Here is an 18,948-nt window from a genome sequence, read left to right on the forward strand (position 1 = left end):
CAACACCTGCATGGAAAGGCTACAGCTAGGGCAACTATCAGCTCTTCAGGCATGCACCCCCTCTGGAGTATAAACCCAAAATTATAACCTCTTGCACTGCACAGGAAACTGTACAGCGCAAGATCATAAAATGCACCCTCTCCCTCAAAGTGGAGCAGAATATGTAATAGCCTTTTGTCCCTGAGTTATGAATCCCACACTGGTTTAGATAGAGCAAAAACAAGTTTATTAACTACAAAATATAGATTTTAAGTGATAGCAAACAGATCAAAGCAGATTACCTAGCAAATAAACCAAAAAAACCCCATACACTTTATATACTGAATAGATTGGATATGAATAGCAGTTTCTCACCCAAAGAGATGATACAAGCAGGCTGCAGTTTCTTAAGGAACAAGCTGCACTTGCTTACAGCTTGGAATGCCCAGGTGTTCCATTCACAGGCTAAAAATCCCTTTAGTCTGAGTCCCACACTTCCTCCAGTTCAGTTTTTATTCCTCAGGTTTTCCAGGAGTCTTCTTGAGTGGGGAATGAAGAACACCAGATAATGTCCTTCCCAGCCTTATATAGCTTTGGCATATAGGGTGGGAACCCTTTGTTTCAAAGGCCACGTGTACACTACGGGATAATATCGAATTAGCTAAAATCGGTTTCTTAAAACTGATATTATAAAGTCGAGTGTGCGTGTCCACACTAGGCACGTTAATTCGATGGTGTGCGTCCATGGTCCAAGGCTAGCGTCGATTTCTGGAGCGGTGCACTGTGGGTAGCCGTTCTGTAGCTATCCCATAGTTCCCTCAGTCTCCCCCACCCCTTGGAATTCTGGGTTGAGAGCCCAGTGCCTGATGGGCCAGAAATCATTGTCACCCAAGAGAGAGGATTCTTTCTGTATTTGCTAGCACATCCTTCCACTCATTCTGATGAGCCCTGTCCATGCGTGTTATTCCATGATTTCTGAGAACATCTTCATCTCGTGTTCTCTTCCTCCTCTGCCTATCTGAGCTAGCCTTCGGGATGGCGTAGGGAGGCGGAACAACTGTGCAGCTGCATGGGGGAGGGAAAAGAGGGAGAGAAGTGTAAAAAGATCACATTTTACAGAACAATGCTTGTACTCTTCAAGTGAATAACACTACCCACCTTACAAACAAATGTGATTTCACTACAAGGTCGTATTTTGCATCGTTCATATTGAGTGGCCTGGGCTTGGTGTTGCAGATCTCACATGACGCAGGTCAGGATCCAAAATTAAGCTTCCATGCGGCCATGGTAAGCTTCTGTTTGACCTTCTCCAGCGTTCATATACACAGTGATCATGATCCTTTGTTCCTGTAAGAGGAACCAGCAACCCAAACCCGCCTCTTTCCCCTCTCCCCCACCCAATGGCTGCTATCATGTAAGATCACTGGTAATGATCGTGGCTGGTACTGGGAAGATTTCTGCTCTCCAAACGCTGAGAAACTCAGCGCTAATTCTCCCGTCACCCCGGCTTTGCTACGAGCAAGGCAGGATTAAGCGGCTGCCCAACAGAAAAGTTGCCAACTGTCCGCCCCCTAATTAAAGTCCTGAATTTTCAACCAGGTTACAATTGAATGATATATACTCCTCTGAAATACCACTGCAGGATGCAAGAACGTTGTTTCTGGAATGCCAGCGGTCACCCTGGGCCATACTGCGGCTGTGCTTTGGTGAAGCTATGATTCCAAATTACTATGCTACCTGCATGGCGTGGAAAAGTGTCATACCATGGGGGACCAAATAGGGCTGCCTTGCATAAAGAAATGTTCTGCAAAAGCTTTTTTGAGTACCTCAAGAGCGATCATAGATATTTACAAAGGTACACTCACCAGAGGTCGCTTCCATGGCTTCACTCTCTGGGCTTGTGGCTTGGGAGGGCTGGGACGGTAATTCGGGGTCACAAAAGTCCTGGCTGGGGGCTAACGGACATGCTGTGGTGCTCTGCAGCAAAGCTCGTCCGTCCTCTTCTCTTCCTCCTTCATCTCCCCCTCCGAGAATCTGCAGCCAACGGTGATATTACAACCCGACCTCTGAATCCACGGCCGGGTGGGGTATGGTTGCAAGCTCCGCTAAGATTGCATGCACGCTCAGCATAGAAGCGGCCGTTTTCGGCCTGACCCAGACCTTCTGTTTGCTCTCTGTTTTCTGGTATGCAGTCTGAGCTCCTAACTTTTTACCTTGCGCTGCACTGAGTCCCTGCCTGTGGCTTTTCCGTCATAAGACGTTGAAATTCTTTCAAATATTTTTTCATTTCGTCTTTTTCGAACGGAGTTTCTGTTAGCAATGAATCCTTCCAATAGTTGATCAGAATCCAGTACTCTTGTGCGATCCAAGGCCTGGGTGCTCTTTTTCGATTCATGGAGACTGCATTGGTTACTCTGTGTGTATTGTATGTCTTCTGCGTGGTCACCTGTTGAATGATCAGAGCTCCACGCTGGCCACAGGAAAATGAATTAAAAGTTCGGGGGGCTTTTCTGTTTACCGTGGCCAAGTGCCTCAGAGTTCTGATTGCTGTCGCAGAAGCGGTCCGTGGTGCATCTGTGGATTACTCCCGGAGGCGCCAATAACGTCGATTTCAGTCCACACTATACACTATTCGAAGTAGCAATATCGATTTAAGCGCTACTCTCTCGTCGGGAGGAGTAAGAAATCGATTTCGATTTAAAGAGCCCTTTATATCGATATAAAGGGCGTTGTAGTGTGGACGGGTACAGCGTTAAATCGATTTAACGCTCTTTAAATCGATTTAAACGCGTAGTGTAGACCAGGCCAAAGTTTGGTTCCTAGTTCCCAGACCTGTCAGTGGTAATTATTGACATTCCAAGGTGGAGTCTAGAGACGTGTGGTCTCATCACATGTCCTTGTAGAGTCACAGCAGTCACCACTTACAGGCTGTTTGGAGGGCACACAGGAAGGCTCCCTAGATGGGAGATAAGCTTCTCCCAAATCCTATTGTTTTCCTAATGGCCCATTCCCCACCCACTGTTTAGAATGAAAACATCTTGTCTAGTGGGCATTCCCCAGGTGTAATTATATTTGAAATGCAGACAATCAATATTCATAACTTCAGATACAAAAATGATACATGAATCCAAATAAGATAATCATATTCAGCAAATCATAAGCTTTCCCATGACATCTCAAAATACTTATCTGGCATAAAATACATTATAACTATGTCATAATTATATCATATCAATATCACCATGAAGTGTGCGGGGTGTAGTGTCACAGCATGCATACAAAAAGTGAGGCTGAGATAAGGTGGAATAGTGGAGAGATAGCTCAGTGGTTTGCGCATTGGCCTGCTAAACCCAGGGTTGTGAGTTTAATCCTTGAGAGGGCCACCCAGTGATCTGGGGCAAAATCAGAACTTGGTTCTGCTAGTGAAGGCAGGGGGCTGGACTCAATGACCTTTCAGGGTCCCTTCCAGCTCTATGAGATAGGTATAGCTCCATATTATATTAATGGGGGGGGGGGAGTTATGGTAATATAGAGCAGTGAGGAAGGAAGTGAGAGAGCAAGGGAAGGAGAAGAGAATTAGTGGTTCAGGGATGGTGTGGAAGACAGAGAGAAGCTGTGGGAATGAACAGAGAGGAAATAAATGTCCAGACTGAAAACCATGGTAAGTAGTGGCTGATGATCCCACAGTGTTTGCAGCATATGCTGCTGTCCCCTTGTGGGGTCCCTTAGTGTGAGGGATGGGGAGTGCTGACTGGGCCTCATCACCATTCCTGATGCCACTGCTTTGGGCCCTGTGGGGAACAGTGAAGTCTTTGTGTTCCTAAGTGCTGACCTGGACCTCTGTTTCTCTCACATGTGGTCTGTAGCAGACACTGCTAGGAGCCTCATCCACCAGTGTGGGTTCCCCCTGGTAATTCTGGTCGTGCAACAGCCTGTAGGCCAAATCTATGGATGGATTAGTTAAAGGAGTACTGAGCAGAAGACTGCTGAAACCAGGGATAACCAGACAGCTTAGGCCTGATTTTCAGAGGTGTTAAATATCTGAACCTACCATTGATGTTAGCTAGAGGTGTAGGTTCTGCATACTTACGTTCAGCATTGGACAGCCAAAAACTTGGAGTCCTCCAAAGCAGTAGTCACTTATGAATAGGCTGGTCACTGTGCAGAATCCAGGCTTTTCACCCTAGTTATGCGTATTCCCCAGGTGCTGATCCTGAACCCTTCCAGCACCTGATTATTTCCTGATAGCTGGTAGCCTAGTTTACACCTGTAAATCCAGTAGAAGGATTAGGGACTAACTTGCCCCCAAACACCTGTGAACATGCCCCCGAGCCAAGTAAGCATTATACAGGCTATGTAGGCAGTCTCAGATATGACTGTATAAGGGATACAACAAGCAAGCTGAGAATTTGATCCATATCCCCAGCTCCAGCCCTTGTTTTCGGGCTGGAAATGGCTGAGGCTGGGACTGCAAACCTCTGGCTGTTGTTTTTAACTTTGCCCGTTCCCCTGTCTGTGTGTGTAGGGGCGGGGGCACAGCTTGTCAGATCCTGCTAAAGCCAGATCCACAGCGCCCCCCAATTCCATCCTAAAGAACCCAGGGGCAGCTGCTCTCCGCTGCCCAAAGAGAGGATTTAGCAGAGCTGTGTAGGGCCGGGCTTCCAGGAAGGCGGCTGAAGGCATTTGCAGGGGGGGGGCAGCCCCCAGCCCAAGCCGGCGGGCTGGTCCTGCGGCAGGGGCAGCCAGAGACCCGCCCCCGCGGTCTGGCTGGGGGCTCGGAGTGGGCTGTTCCCGCCGAGGACGGAAGCAGAATGTGACAGCGGCGCCTTGTTGCTCTGTCTGTCCATTGCTCCAGCTGTGCAGCCAGCGGCGCTCGGCGGCGGGACGCTGCTGCTGCGAGGGGAGAGGGAGCCCCTGCTCCGTCTCCTCCGCACCTGCCTCGCCAAGGAGGGCTCTTCCGAGAGCCGCCGCCGCTGCTGCTGGAGGGGGCGCGCACACTGCAGTAATGCGAGACCGTCCCCTCCTGGCGGGGAGCGGGAAGCCGGCCGAGTCCCAGCCCAGCCAGGTGTTCCCCTTCTGTCTGCGGCTGCTGGCCCAGAGCGCTCAGTGACCCGCCAGCTCGAGGCTGCGCTGCCCCTGGGCGCGCTTCCTAGCGCTTGGCTCCGGCTGGAGGGGGGGTTGCGGTAGCTGGAGAGGAAGAGGGGGAGAGAGAAGCTGCAGCGCCTTGGTGCTCCTCTTCCCCTCCCTGTTTGTTGCTCCCGCCGCCGCCTCTTCGCCAATTCAAGGCGAGCAGGGAAGCGGGTGTCATGCAATTGGTGACCAGTGAAAGGTCTCCGAGGCTGAAGTACCAGTGAGAGGAAGTGCAGCGGAATCAAGCCGGCTCTGTGCAATGACAGCCATGAAGGAGCAGCTGGCAGCGCCGAACCCGGGCAGCCGGGGGAGCCAGGCTCAGCAGCAAGACCAGGTAAGAGTTTGCAAGAACTATTCCGTGTGTGTGTCTATGTGTGGGGTGCCTCCCCCCTTGTCTCGCCCCCGTTCTCCCAGAGAAGATTAACGCACCTTTCATGTGTGTGTCTCCCCCCCATCACTGACTCCAGACGAAGTTGTAGCAAACGGTGGGTAAAAGTGGGATCTGTGTGGCCAGGAAAAACGCTGCCTGCCTATGAGGTGTCGAGAGGTGCGGGGAGGGCAAGGGGCTGCCGCCTGGCTCTAGAGGGGACTGGGGCAGGTTGGCTGATACAGCCGCCGCGAGAAAGAAACAGACCCTTTCTGCCCTGGGGGTGGGGGGCTGCCTGGTTCGGGGCATACAGCAGCCTTAGTGGAGTACTTTGTTCCCCTGCAGGCGAAGACTTTGGTGGGGGGGAGCCTCTTTGGACGCATCATTATTAGACGAAACTAAGCATTCGAATGACCTTTCCAAGCGTGTGAACGGAGCAGTGAGAGGGACCAGAAGCCTGTTAGCTGTGGGGCGGGGGGAGGCTAAAGCTGGAGGAAGATTCAGGGGCTTTGGGGGGTGTTAATATATATTTTAAGGAGTCCAGATTTGAAATAGGCTCCCAGGGTGTCTTGGCTGCGGTGCTGTGTCTGCTTCAGGTGGGTGCTGGAGAATTCAGAATGCGAGTCAGGGCTCCAGACTTGGAGCCTTGCGCTCCTGTATTATTCGAGGTGGTTTTGGTGTCATTTCTATAGTCCCCCTCCCCCTGGAGAATCGTGCAGGACTTCGTGCTCTTGCTTGCCCAAGTTGCATCAAGTGAAATAAATAGACGAAGTGATTAGTCTCTACAGATGTGTCATGTTTACATCAATTAGTGGCTCTAAGTAGAGGCTGTCAGCTATTAGGTCATTGGATATATGGCTCTCTGGAAAGGAGCAGGCTGATACTACCAGAGATGGTGCTGTACGCTCAAGATACGCTGGGAAAGGTGTAATTCTTCCACGTCAGTCACTTTAGCAGCCAAGCGCTAGAAGTGGGGCTGAAAGGAGTGTAATAAGCTTAAACATCTGGTACTGGGGTGCGGGAAACCGTTTTGGTTCTCTTCCTGCTCTCTAGATAGGAAGCAGAAAGGGCGATCCCTAGATCCGTGGGGAATACTAGGGTCTTTAATACTGTGAGAATTCAACACCTCTGTTTTGCCTAGTGCTCCCCATATTCCTGTCTGTTCGCCCCCTTGGCAAATGTGTGATCACTTTGGTTTGATGTAGAAGGTGAGAAAGATTATTTACTAGCCTTACAAGTGTTAGAGCAGCATTTCATACAGCCTTTTCTAAGTCATGTCGCTAAAAGCCTTTGCACGGTGTTTATGTTAATAAACGGGGCTATTTGGAAGATTATGTGTCTCTCAGTATCATGCTTGTAACATGAACAAGCAGTTTCAATATAAAGGCTTGGCCAACCAGGGAATGTCTGTTAGCAGAAATTATCTTTCAGCATCACAGAACCTTAAGTTTCATTAACAGGCTGCTGTTTCTCACTGGTGCTCTTGGATGATGGTACCAATATGTTAGAAAAGATTGGTTGTGTGAACACTCCTTCCTGAAATCTCTGATCGCTAACCTGTGACCCCAGATGGTTACTTCTGGTGCTGCAGAGTTTGAAATGGTGGGAGGAGGAAAGGAGGGCAAAGAACAGACTACAAATGCTGAAAATAGTACACCTATCCTCATCTGTGTATAGCTGAGTCCAGTTAATCACGATTTTGTATTGCGTGCAAAACAGCTGAAATTTTGCAAACTCATAAAGATTCTTTGTGAGGTTGCATTTTTCTTACTGCTCTCAAGACTGAGGCATCCCAATTTTTACATTTTGAAACCAGCATTTTTCAAAACATAGCCAAGATAAATATAAATCACATTTGTTTCATTATCAGACTAATCAATAGGATTTACAAATATATCAAAAAAGGAAGTTGATATTGAAAAGTCCCATGTTACAGGTTTACGTGTTAATTTAAGTCAAAGGATCCTATCCTGAAAATATTTACCTATGTTTAACTTTAAATATGTCAGTAATCCTATTGACTTCAGTGGGGCTACTCACATGAGTAAATATAAACTTGTGCATCAGTATTTGGAGGATTGGGTTTATGTGTATGCATTCTGACATTTTTTCCTGTGATATCGAACAAAGTACTCCATTTCAGCTGGTTTTGAGGAGGCTTTCAATATTCTGAATAAATTGAATGCATCTGTTATAATAGTTTGAGACAATGACTGGGTTATTGCTGTCAATGGTTCCTATTATGAGTACGGAATGATTAAAGTTTACAGCAAGTCAGCTGATGTAGGCATTTGTTGCTACTGTATGATCACTCTCAAGCATTCACAGAGCTCTTCATTTCAATAAAATATTGTATTTGCTTTCTTTTAAAAGATAGTGCTCTTAGCCAACATCAAAGATGGTTGGCTCTAACCACTCACTATGGCTTTATTTTAAATTCACACACAGTTGAATTACCAAAATGGCCTTTTGTTGTTAAAGCTAGAGATCTTTTTAAAATATCAAAGCAGTTTGTTATATATCAAACTCTGTTTCTTCCTACTCCCCTATTACCTTGAACTGAAGAACAGTATTCTATTCTCTATTAATTTTAAATAGCTGTAAAGCTTAGGAATATGCTTATCATTTTTTCACTGCTCTATAGTTTTCATCCTCTCTTTCAGCTAATTTGTAAGTGAATGGCGATAACTGTGGTTCTCCCTACTGTATGCAAACATTAAATATAGAAGAGAACAAAGTTTTGCTAGGCTCAGACTGAACTGTGTTGTGAAATTCCTGGTTTCCAGACATTTTTTGCACAGTGCTTAATATTTAAATCACACACAACAGTTGTTTGTCAAAGTTGAATTTTATATACAGAAGAAGATTATTCTCTTTATTTTAAATGGTAATTGACTATTGAGAAGGTTTTAGGGGTCCAATCCTGCAGTAAAGCCCATGCAGCATTCAATTGAAGCCAGTGGGGATCCATATGGATTCAAAGATCTGCCCATAGCATCTATCTAGATACTTCATATGGTCTCTGTAAGCATCATTTCTGCTTATGTCACAGTAGTTAACATATTTTTCCTCACAAGACTTCTGCAAGGTAGGGAAGTATGTCTATCCCCATTTTACAGATGGTGAACTGAGGTCCAGAGAGACTAAGTTCAGGTTTGCACTAGGAGCTTCTATTGGTATAGTAATGTTGGATTTTTTTGTCACACTTTATACTAACAGGTAGACACAGCTTGTACCAGCAAAAGCTGCTTTTGAAGATATAGATTATTTTTCTCGCTGAACCAGTATAAACTGTACTGGCTAAAGCCCTCCGTTGCTGGTATAAGCTGTATCTACATTAGGAAGGCTTGCTGTCATAGCTGTGCAGGGGAACAGGAACTCAGGACTGGAAGGGAAATCCTGGGTCATTGAGTCCATACCCCAGCTCTTGCAGGCAAAACTGTCATATAAACTCATAAATGTATCAAGCTCTTTCTTAAAACTAGTTAGGTGTTTGCCTCTATGATGCCTGTTGGAAAACTGTGCCATAACCTCACCCCTCTGATGATTAGGAAGCTGCTTCTAATTTACATCCTACATTTATTCATGGCCAGTTTATACCCATTTGTTCTTTTACCAACACTTTCCTTTAGCTGAAAGCTCTTCTCCTTCCCCTGATGTGTTTATAGAGAGCAATGAAATCTCTCCCTCTCCTGCTTCCCCCCAACCTTACCCTTCACTTTGCTAGGCTAAACAAGCCAAGCCATTTTAATCTCTTTTCATAAGATAGACCCTTCATTGTCTGCACTTTTCTAGCATCAACCTGGCCCAAGTCAACGTCACACAGAAAATCTGTGGTGAAGCAAGGAATTGCTTGTGGGTCTTCTCCTGCAAACACCCAAGCGCAGATATAACTTTACTCCTGTGAGTAGTCAGACTGAAGTCACTGGGTTTGCTGCAGTAAGTGTTTCCAGGATTGGGACCTGAGTTATCACTGTAAATTACAACTGGCTGTTACAGTGACTTTCCTGGTTAAACAAAGTGTTGTTTTACTGACTGAAACATTAATGATCACTTACTTAAAAATAATTTGATATAACTTCTTATTGAGCACTTTCCTCAAGAAGGTAGTTGTAAACCAACATTCCCCTGGGCAAAACATCTAATGACTGTATATCCCTCCCAATCTCTTCCCTTCAGTGTCCCCTCTCCCTTCACTTTTCTTTCCACTACCTTGTTCCCTCCTAATTAAACTCATTCTGTTTGAGTTATTCCTTTTTCTCCCATACTGTTGATACGTTTACACTGCAGTTGGGTGTGTAGTTATAGCATTTGTTGACATACCCAAGCTACCTTATTCTGTCTAGCTTCTGTACTGGTAGCTGTTAAGTTGTGACAGCATAGCTGTCAGCACGACCTAGCTACCCCAGTTATAACTCAGCTGTACAGCCCATAGTGAAGCTGTACTGCCTCAGGCCACGTCTACACTACGGGATAATATCGAATTAGCTAAAATCGGTTTTATAAAACTGATATTATAAATTCGATTTCTGCGGGCCAAGTAAGGCTTTATGTTAATTCTCGGGCTCTTTGTCTGTGCTTGTCAGGCCAGATGCTGCGGAGAGTACAGCTGTGAACGTCCGATTTCTTGAAGTTCCCCTTTGGGTAGCTCTTCGGTGCCGATTAGCCCGGGGGTAGTCCCATTTGACTTTTCCTTCGCTCAGTTTTTCTACTGGCCCGGCGTGGGCCCTAAAAACTAGCCTTTCATTCGTGAGGGGGTGGCCCATGAAATACAATTATTGTTGGGGTCGCGGGACCGGTGCGCTTTTTTTCCTCGGAAAAGGGTTCCACGGGTGCCGTGGTTCTGGTAAATGTCAGTCGTTCATTTCTTCCGGAAACATAGTGACATCCGGCTTTTTCGCGCCGGTTTGTCTTCGTAATGGCGGGGTTGGCTGGTGCGCTGGAAACGGGGTTTTTTTGGGGCCCCGGCTGTCAGACACATAGACGTGGCAGGCGCCTGTTCAGCTTTTTTTTTTTTCCGGCACTCGTCATTGTACGTTCGGAGGGCCGCGCCCAGAGAGGCGATACTCCAGCGTACACAGCAGATTCGACTGCTTTGCCATGAAGTCACAGAGATGTTATGGATCGTTCTAGTTTACCGGGGGAGTGTACCGGTCTACTGCTGGGAAGGAGAAAAACTTTGAGGCAACCGTGGACTGACAATGCGGGTTCTCTCATCGCTCCTGCCTGGCTGACTTGTCTTTGTTCTGGGCTAGTCTGGATGTTGGACATTGGACTGAATCGGGGACTTCTGTTGGATTTCCAAGCGGCCGCGAAAGAGGCGCACGCAAAAGCAATTTGTGCCTCTGATCAATCGCCTCAGCCTTCATAGTTTGTAAATAGGAGTCGATACGCGCTGGAGCCCACCTAGGGGATTATTTTGGGTGTTTCATTGGCCCCGGCCGGGTGGTAAGTAGGGACCAGTGTTAGAGGCAACAGCGGTCTGTTAGGGTTTATCCAGGGGGTGCCCCGCAACAACCCCCCAGTTGTTCCCTCCGGTCCCCAACTTCCGGAGGTCCGTGGGGGTGTCTCCCATTTCTGCGATAGTATAAGAATGCGGGACGAGGATTAAGAAAACAGGGACGGTTTTTGAGCTATGAGGGGAGGCAGCTCCGGGCGAGGAGCTTATAACAGTCCAGGCAGAACATTTAAGCGGGGTGCCCGGCAGGGACTATATTTTGGTGGGGGAGAAAAAGGCCCAGCATGCCGCTGCGTTATGACCGGTCAGGCAAGGCTACAGAGTCCTGTGTTCTTTACACGAGGAAACGGCCTTTTCGGCGAACAGCCCAGAAAGAGGGGGCTGATGCACGCGGCCTTCCAGCCCCCTCATGCTTGTTGCGTGATGGGGATGAGAGGACGGTTACGAGGGGGGGAGATCTTCTGGTGGTCGCGATATACTGGGGGGGAAATCAGTATGGATCATCCCATTTGTACGCAGGGCCCGGCGCTGGCCGCCTCCACCCGTTTAAAAAAACCCCCTGAATCGGTGAGTGGCAGCCAGCGGAAGCACTCGGGTGGCGTGGCGACGGCAGTCTAGGACTCTACCACTGGGGGAACCAAGCTGACCGGATAATGGACGGGTTTTTTACTTTCTCATCGGGTTTTTCGGGGAGGGGGCATTTTGGCGCCTTTGGGGGAAAAAAAGTACCAAAAAAAAAAACCCCCGCCCAACCGCGGGTTTATTTTGCTGGGGGGGGGGCGGGCCCCCCAGGGGGGCGATTTCGGCAGGTCAAAGGCGAATAAGGGTTTTCGGCTCCTTATTTTACTGCTCCGATCTGCGCGAGAGAATCGTGTTTTCTCGTGGGACGGGTCGAGGGTCCGGGAGGGGGGACTACCGAGGAAGGGCCTTTTTTTTATTCCAACCCAAAGAGTTATCTTGTTTCTTGGACGTGTCCCCGGGAGCTTTTAAAGTGGAACAGGGGAATTCGGGGAAAAACCTCCGGGACGGGAAAACTCCCCGCTGCGCCCAAGGGGCCCCGGAGTTATTTTTTTCCCAAACAGAAGGGCCCCCCTTTGGGGCGCGGGGCCGGGCAGCGGGGGGCCGGCCGTCGCCTCATGTGTTTTACGAGTTGAAAGAAGCTCAAGAAGGTGCTTTTCACTTATTTTTGTCCATTTCGTGTGGGTCCCGCTTTTTCCTTTGCTTCTATTTCTTAGTAAAACCGGGGTGGGTGGAGGGAACTGGAGAGGTTAGGACAAAATTCGCATGGGAGGAATTTTTCGGAAGGGAGGGACCACCTATTCTCTTGTGTTTCCCATTTATTTGGGAATTGAAGCCACACCTTGGGAGTATTTATTAGGTTGCCCCGGAAAAAGACGGGGGGGAGCGTGAGCAGAATTGGCAATTTTCTTTTTGTGGCCGGTTGCTGGCCTTTTGCCGTGCGGCTGTGGATAGGGTGGTGGTTGCTCAAGGCTTTACGCGCCGCGTTACGGGGAGATTCCCGGGTGAGCGTCTCAGTGTTGGCCAGGGGTAACTCTGGAAGCTTTCCGTTCGCTTGTCACGGCAAGCCGCTGTGTGGTTATAGCTGCGGAGAGTTGTGGCTCTCTTTTCAAACGCGGTTTTTTTTGGGGGCCCGGCAATTGTGGTCGGGGTGGCGGCTTCTGTAAGGCGGAGCTTGAGGTCTTGAAAATAGAAACAGATTTGTCATGTTCCCTTGGCTCATGCTTTATGCCGGACCATTAAGGGGGGGAAAAGCGGGTTTTTCCGGGGAGGGGGGCGTTTGCGTTCTCGGCTCCCGCCCTGTTTCCTTTAGGGAATCTATCGGCGGGGGGGACCCGGGAAGGGGGCTTTTGCCAGATTTGTCTAGGGCCTACTTTTCTTCTGGGTGCCGATTTTTGTTGTGGATTCCCTCCCCCCCAGGGCCAAACTTTTAAAAGGCAGGGCCGGGGTCGTCGTTGGGGGGTCGCGCTCTGGAGCTCGGTTTGATTGCACTGTGGGGCATTTTTCAAATAGCTTTTTTACCACAATAAGGGCGGGAGAGGGCCAACGTCTGTTTTTTTGGAAATTCTGCCGGAGGCGAAATTACCGGGGGGCCAATTCCTGCCCGGCGCCCAACGGCGCGGGGCCCCCCTAGGGAGTGATCAGGAGGGAGGGCCTTAAATGCAAGCGCCACAGCGGAAAAATTAAGAGGCCCGCTTTAAACTAAACTTTTAACTTATAGTATTACAACAAAAAACAAGGAAAACTAAATTAAAATTCATGAAGAAATACGTTAACTATATCAAAAAAGGTAATAAAAGCAACAAAAACTATTATAATTATTTTTAAAGGTTAACTAACAAATAATACTGTTGTTGTTAAGCACGCTTTCGTTTAATTTTAACAAACGACTTGGACCCAAAAAGCCCCAAGGTTTAAGAAGAGCGGCCATTTCGCGCGGGGGGGAGACCGTTGTTTGCGGCGTGAGGTTCAGAAAAAAGGAGTCTTTCTATTGTTGCATTCGCCCGCGCCTTCCCAAACCAGTTTCAGGATGTTCCCCAACGAACCGGAAACCCACGCGGGGGGCAGTCCCAGGGTTAAAGAAAGGGGAAAAGAGCTTGGGAGGGAGAAGGCGGCGGCCGGGGCAAGGCGGGTTAGCATATCTTTATTTTGTGTTTCCAAATAGCGCCCCGGCATTACAGCCATCTGGGTTGCCTCCTGGGCGGCGGGCCCCACTATATCTCGGTTTGAAGTGGGCGGGGATTTGGCGGGTGGGACCCTTTCTTTGGCCGGACAGCGTCCCCCACTACGGGACAAGAGGTTTTTGAATTTTGGCTCTTAGGGATTAATAAAAATAAAGGTTCCTTTTTCCTGTTATATCCGAACGGAGGAAATATACTAGTGATTGTGGGGGCCATCTGGACGTCGGCCGCCAATCTTTTTTTTTCTATCCTTAGCCCAGCCTACTAGGATGGGGGATTATTGGAGGCAAGCCACCTCGAAAGGAAAGGGGGGAAACCTGCTTTTCTAGTCCCAATGCGTCTAGGCACTTTCTTGATTTTTTTATTTTCTTTTCAAGTTTTGAAATTTTTCATTCTTGTTAATATCCTTAACCGCCTCAAGTTTTTGAGGGGTGTCAAAAAGTGATGGGATGGGAAGGGAGGAGGATGCATACAAAGGAAAAAAGAAGGGGCGATGTTTTTAGAAGTTTCTTAAAGTTTATACCCTTATGATGGAGTGTGAAATGTGGAAGGGGGGGGGAGGGACCCCACTTTTGGGCTTTTTCGTGGGCGCTTAAAATATCGAATAAATAGAAAGAGCATAATATTTTTTTGTGTTAAAGTTGTTAGGAAACGATTTGCGGTTGGGTGTCACAGCGTTAAATCGATTTAACGCTCTTTAAATCGATTTAAACGCGTAGTGTAGACCAGGCCTCAGCTCCACTTCTATTGGTGCATGAGCTAGCTACATTAAAGCTGGCTCACCTGTGTCTACACATGCAGCAGTCACACTCACTGATTGCATTATAGGCACACTGTGTGTCTGGCTTGTCGATTTTTAAATTGTAGGCTTTTCAGGGCGGAGACTGCCTACTACTTTGTGTTTGTACAAGGCCTAGCCCAATGGAACCCCATTTATAGTTAGTCCGTAGGCAAGATTGTAATAAACAATACTACTGATGTTTTTAGAGAGAACTTTGATAAATTAGTCACATTCATTCCAAACCCTTTGTTAAACGATTCCTGCTGTTTACTTGTAAAATTATATTTTTACGTTATCATACTTTATCTGCATAGAGGAAAATACCTTTTAAATTACTCTTATTTCCGCTGAACTCTGTTGCCTGAAAGCTTTCTTCATAAATTATTTTAGCTTCTTGAGTTCTCCCTGTGTAATACAGCAAATGGATTTGTCAATCTGTAGTTTTAACAGCTGCCCGTAGTCTTAGACAATAGCTCTTAGTGATCATAAAAAAAAAAGCGCTGTTTAATAGTCAATAACCACAACAAATTTGGTACCTGTATGACATGCCAGTTCATGCATATTGCTTTTTCTGCAGATGCAAAACTAAGATAATTCCTATCGGTATTAACATTGTGAGGCTTCAGTCTGTTTACCAAAAAAAGATGATCTACACCACCTGGTGCTTGCTCTTCTTTGTCTGTATGAGCAAAGAGATCTTTGAAAATTTTAATTGTTCTCCCCTGAGTCTCTATTATTCTCTCACATTTAAGTATTTTTTTTAAAAATTTAGTTTTAAAATACAGGAATCTAAAATTTTCTTTAGAAGTTCTGAACTACAGTCCATTACTGCAACTCCAAGTTAATATATTTTTAAAATAGATATGTGAAAGTTAATTGTGTGCTATTCTGCTATTATAAAGCAGTTATTGGCTGAGCATAAGAGTTAACTATAACTGTATAATATATAGACAGGCAGAGCTCCTATTGAAGTCAGTGGGAGTATGAGTATTGCCTTTACTGTAAAATGCAGTGGATTAAAGAGCAAGAAATTTAAACTCTGCTTTCTCAGGGCTAAGTTCTGAAAATTTAAGATGTAATAAAGCCCCTATTAAGTTCAAATAAATTTGACCTCCAAGGGAGTTTAATCTCTGTATGCATCAAGGTTTAGTTTTCAGTGAATAAAAGGTGAGATAGTCTAATGTCTTTTGTGTGTTCTTTCATCATGTTATAGTGGTTTCCCCAAACTAGGCCCTAATCCTGCAAAGAGAAGTAAATTGGTGGACACCTGTGCCTGTTCAGTGGGAATAAACATGGACAGAGGAATCCCTGCACATGGATCTCTTTGCAGGATCAGGGCCTTGGAGGACATATATTTTGTGTTTTGGTGGATGGTCCTATTAAATTATTTTTCATATTTTTAATTTTTTAAAATTTTTATGTTGTTTTTCAAAAACTTAAAAGACTGAATTTTTACATTACGTGGTACATTCACACATAGGAGACAGTGGATGAGCATTGGCCTACTTTTAACGTGACAATATCAATCTATTGCAGGTATTCCTATATAAGTACTGGTCTTGAACAAGATCTGTCTGTTCAGTCAAAATTATCTTTTCCTGCTTAGATACACAGAAAAACGTGAGCTCTTACATTACACACTAACCACAGTTTCAGCAAACTTGAAAACTTGTAAGATTTAGTGCTCTGTGTGAAAGGTAGTCAGCTCCAGGTAATGATTGTCTCAGAAATTCTTTCCATATGCTGTATGTGTTTGTGTTTTGAGTTTGCTTAGGATTGAAATAAGAAATCAAAATCAAAAGTGACTTCACATTTCTCCAAATTTCTGTAGCTAGCTTTTTTTTGACTTGTAATATTATTGTGATATATCAAATGTATTGATCTTTGTGGGTCAATACAAAGTCAGATACATCAGGTTTCTAAGGTGGAAAAATGAGGAAAAGTGGAAAAAAGAAAGTTCATTATCCCCAGAATTTTATGGCAACAGTTAAGATTTAGATTCAGATTCAATTTCTTACACCGTATATGAGTGAGCCATGCCATTTCCATGCTGAAGACAGAGAGAAATATTACAAACCTAGATTGTGTGATCAAGTATATGAATGCCATCCCAAGAAGCTTATTTGAATCTGCATTAATAATCCTGCTATAGGGTTAGAACTATATTTTTCAAGCTCTACATGCAGGAATTGGGTATATGGGGAATGCAGAGAGCAAGTGAATATTGAAATCGTTTACTCTGCCTTGAATTGCCCCCCTCCTGACAGGTGGCCACACACCTTTCATTCACGAGACTAGTTTCATACAAGAGGAGAAGTCAGGGTGGGGGGCTGGAGAAAAATGAGCGCGTTTTCCTTTCGAGTGTGTGTCCTGATCACCTTCCCCACAGGACTACCTTCATGATTTCAAAGGGACCACTTGCATGCACCGGACAAGCAGGATTGGGCCCTAAATAGCATGACCTATGTAGGAGCAGGACTATATATATTGTAAAAAGGCCGTTTGTGTCTGGAACCTCAGAGATCCTGGGTGCATGCAAAAGTCATACCATGGGTATTTAAAATGTGGTGTTTTGTTGTTGTTTTTTTAAAAAAGAGTTCTGAAGCAAACTTTTAGGTGAGTAACTATATAGGGCTTAGTTCTACAGATCTTTCTAAAGTGAACCTCCCATTGACTCATTTACTTATTGACAACAGGAAAACAAATTAGACTGAAATTCACATACCTATTGCAGAGGGTCCAATACTTGAGCACTTAAGACCAAATCGTCACCCCAGGAGCCAGGCTGAGTAACTGGCTGTGCACTGTGGAACTCAAAAAGGGCAAGGGGAAAAGGAAGCCGCCTTCTCAAGTTACAGAGTAAGAACATAGCTATTAGGCTGGATGGGCTTTCACTCGCATTTTATAGTCCCTCCAGACCTGCACAAGAACTCCTTTATCTTTGTTTTGTTTCCAAAATAACCTACGGTTATTCTTACCGAGTAGAACAGTACTGTATTTTCTGTTTGTGGGGGCCTCTGCCTCTGTAGCGGTGACACTAGGATTTGCCTCTTCACACAGAACTTCAATGAGACTTCTGTGGTGTAGAAGGCTTTGCATGGTTCTTATATGCTGGAACAATTTTTCGTTTACAAAGTGTCCAAGTTGGCCCCAGGAACTTGAAAATATCTATTATAGCTTATATATTCAAATATAATTTCTTTGCCTCTTTCTGGTAGTTTCCCATTTTAAGATACTGCAGGGACAAGCTACTTTGATAATAAGGAGAAGGAAGCGTTTAAGCAAACTAAACTGCTGTTGAATAGTATTATTTCACTGTATGGAAGTCCTTTTATTAGCTTTGTTTGTTAAATTGTAAGGCATTTAAAGACTTTCATGGATGTGATGAGGAAAAATAATTACTCTTATAAATTTTCATACTGGTAAAATGTGTGAATTTAATCCCTGAATCAGTATCTGGGCCTGACCACTGAAGTCAATGGAAGTTTTTCCATTGATTTCCCTAGGTTTTGCACCAGGCCCCATCTGCTGTAAGTCCGTTTGGTTTTACAGTACTGTATTTAGTACATACTTTATGCTTCTCATAATTAACTCTTCTTTCATATTGCACCGACAGAGTTAGACAGGAATGGGAGTAGCTGCCTTTAAGTCCATTGCCAGAGATGCCTTTAAGTCTTCTGCCAAGAGGTAGCTATAATTTGATGACAAGCGCTTTCTCACTTTTAGAAGACCTATGTCATTTCTCAGTCCATGCAGTAACCATAAAACCTGTGCTGTCTCAAACTCTGCTCCTTTTCACTTTGATCATACAGTTCTTTTATGCTCCACTACGCTGTATCGAATAAAGTTCATGAATATATGATAGTAAAAAGAATAATGCTGATGTGACTGATGATGATAAATTACAGTATTTATCCATTAGGAAGGACATTGGATGACCTACAGAATTGACGGCTGAAGCTAGAAAACCTTTCCTAATTGTTCTTAACGCTGTTAGGAACTTGAACATAACTTATTATATAGAGATTCTGTACACAGGGAGTGATTCAAAATCAAGATAAAAGCCCTCTGATACTTTGAGACTGTTGTATAAGATAATTAATTAGTAAGTATAAAATTGCACAGTGATTTAAAAAATAGAAATTACTTTAATAGAGCTGTTGGACGTGGACATGTTTTGTGGAGATATAGCTGATGGATTTTTGTGGCATGGCAGGGATGGAAGGGGAGAGAGCTATAGCTTAGTGGTTAGGGCACTAGGCTAGGATATAGGAACCCTAGGTTCAAATGACTGCTGTAGCTGAATGAGAATAGGTTGGTATAAAAAAACTGCTCTGAATCAGGCAGAGGAGCAGAGGACTTGAATGTTGGTCTCCTACATCCCAAGCCAGACATGCTGAAAAACTTAATCTTTGAGCCAAAATAGACATTTTGACACATTTCAGTTTTTGTGCATTTAAGATATTTTGATATTTGTTCCAACGCAGAACAAAACCATGCTTCAAAATCTCAAAAGTTGCAGTGACACAGAACT

At 45.4% G+C, this 18,948-nt stretch overlaps 1 protein-coding gene across 1 annotated transcript in view; it reads left to right on the forward strand.

Annotated features, from left to right (window-relative positions):
* The first annotated feature begins 4,870 nt into the window (after positions 1–4,870).
* DPP10 (dipeptidyl peptidase like 10) overlaps positions 4,871–18,948 on the forward strand; it is a 442,364-nt gene continuing 428,286 nt past the window's right edge. The window contains exon 1 of the mRNA XM_075069831.1: positions 4,871–5,443. Coding sequence (XP_074925932.1) covers positions 5,369–5,443 — 75 coding nt within the window. The 5' untranslated portion in view covers positions 4,871–5,368. The remainder of the gene's footprint in view (positions 5,444–18,948) is intronic.

The sequence above is a fragment of the Chelonoidis abingdonii genome, chromosome 10, assembly GCF_003597395.2.
Source record: "Chelonoidis abingdonii isolate Lonesome George chromosome 10, CheloAbing_2.0, whole genome shotgun sequence".
NCBI classification, from domain to species: Eukaryota; Metazoa; Chordata; order Testudines; family Testudinidae; genus Chelonoidis; species Chelonoidis abingdonii.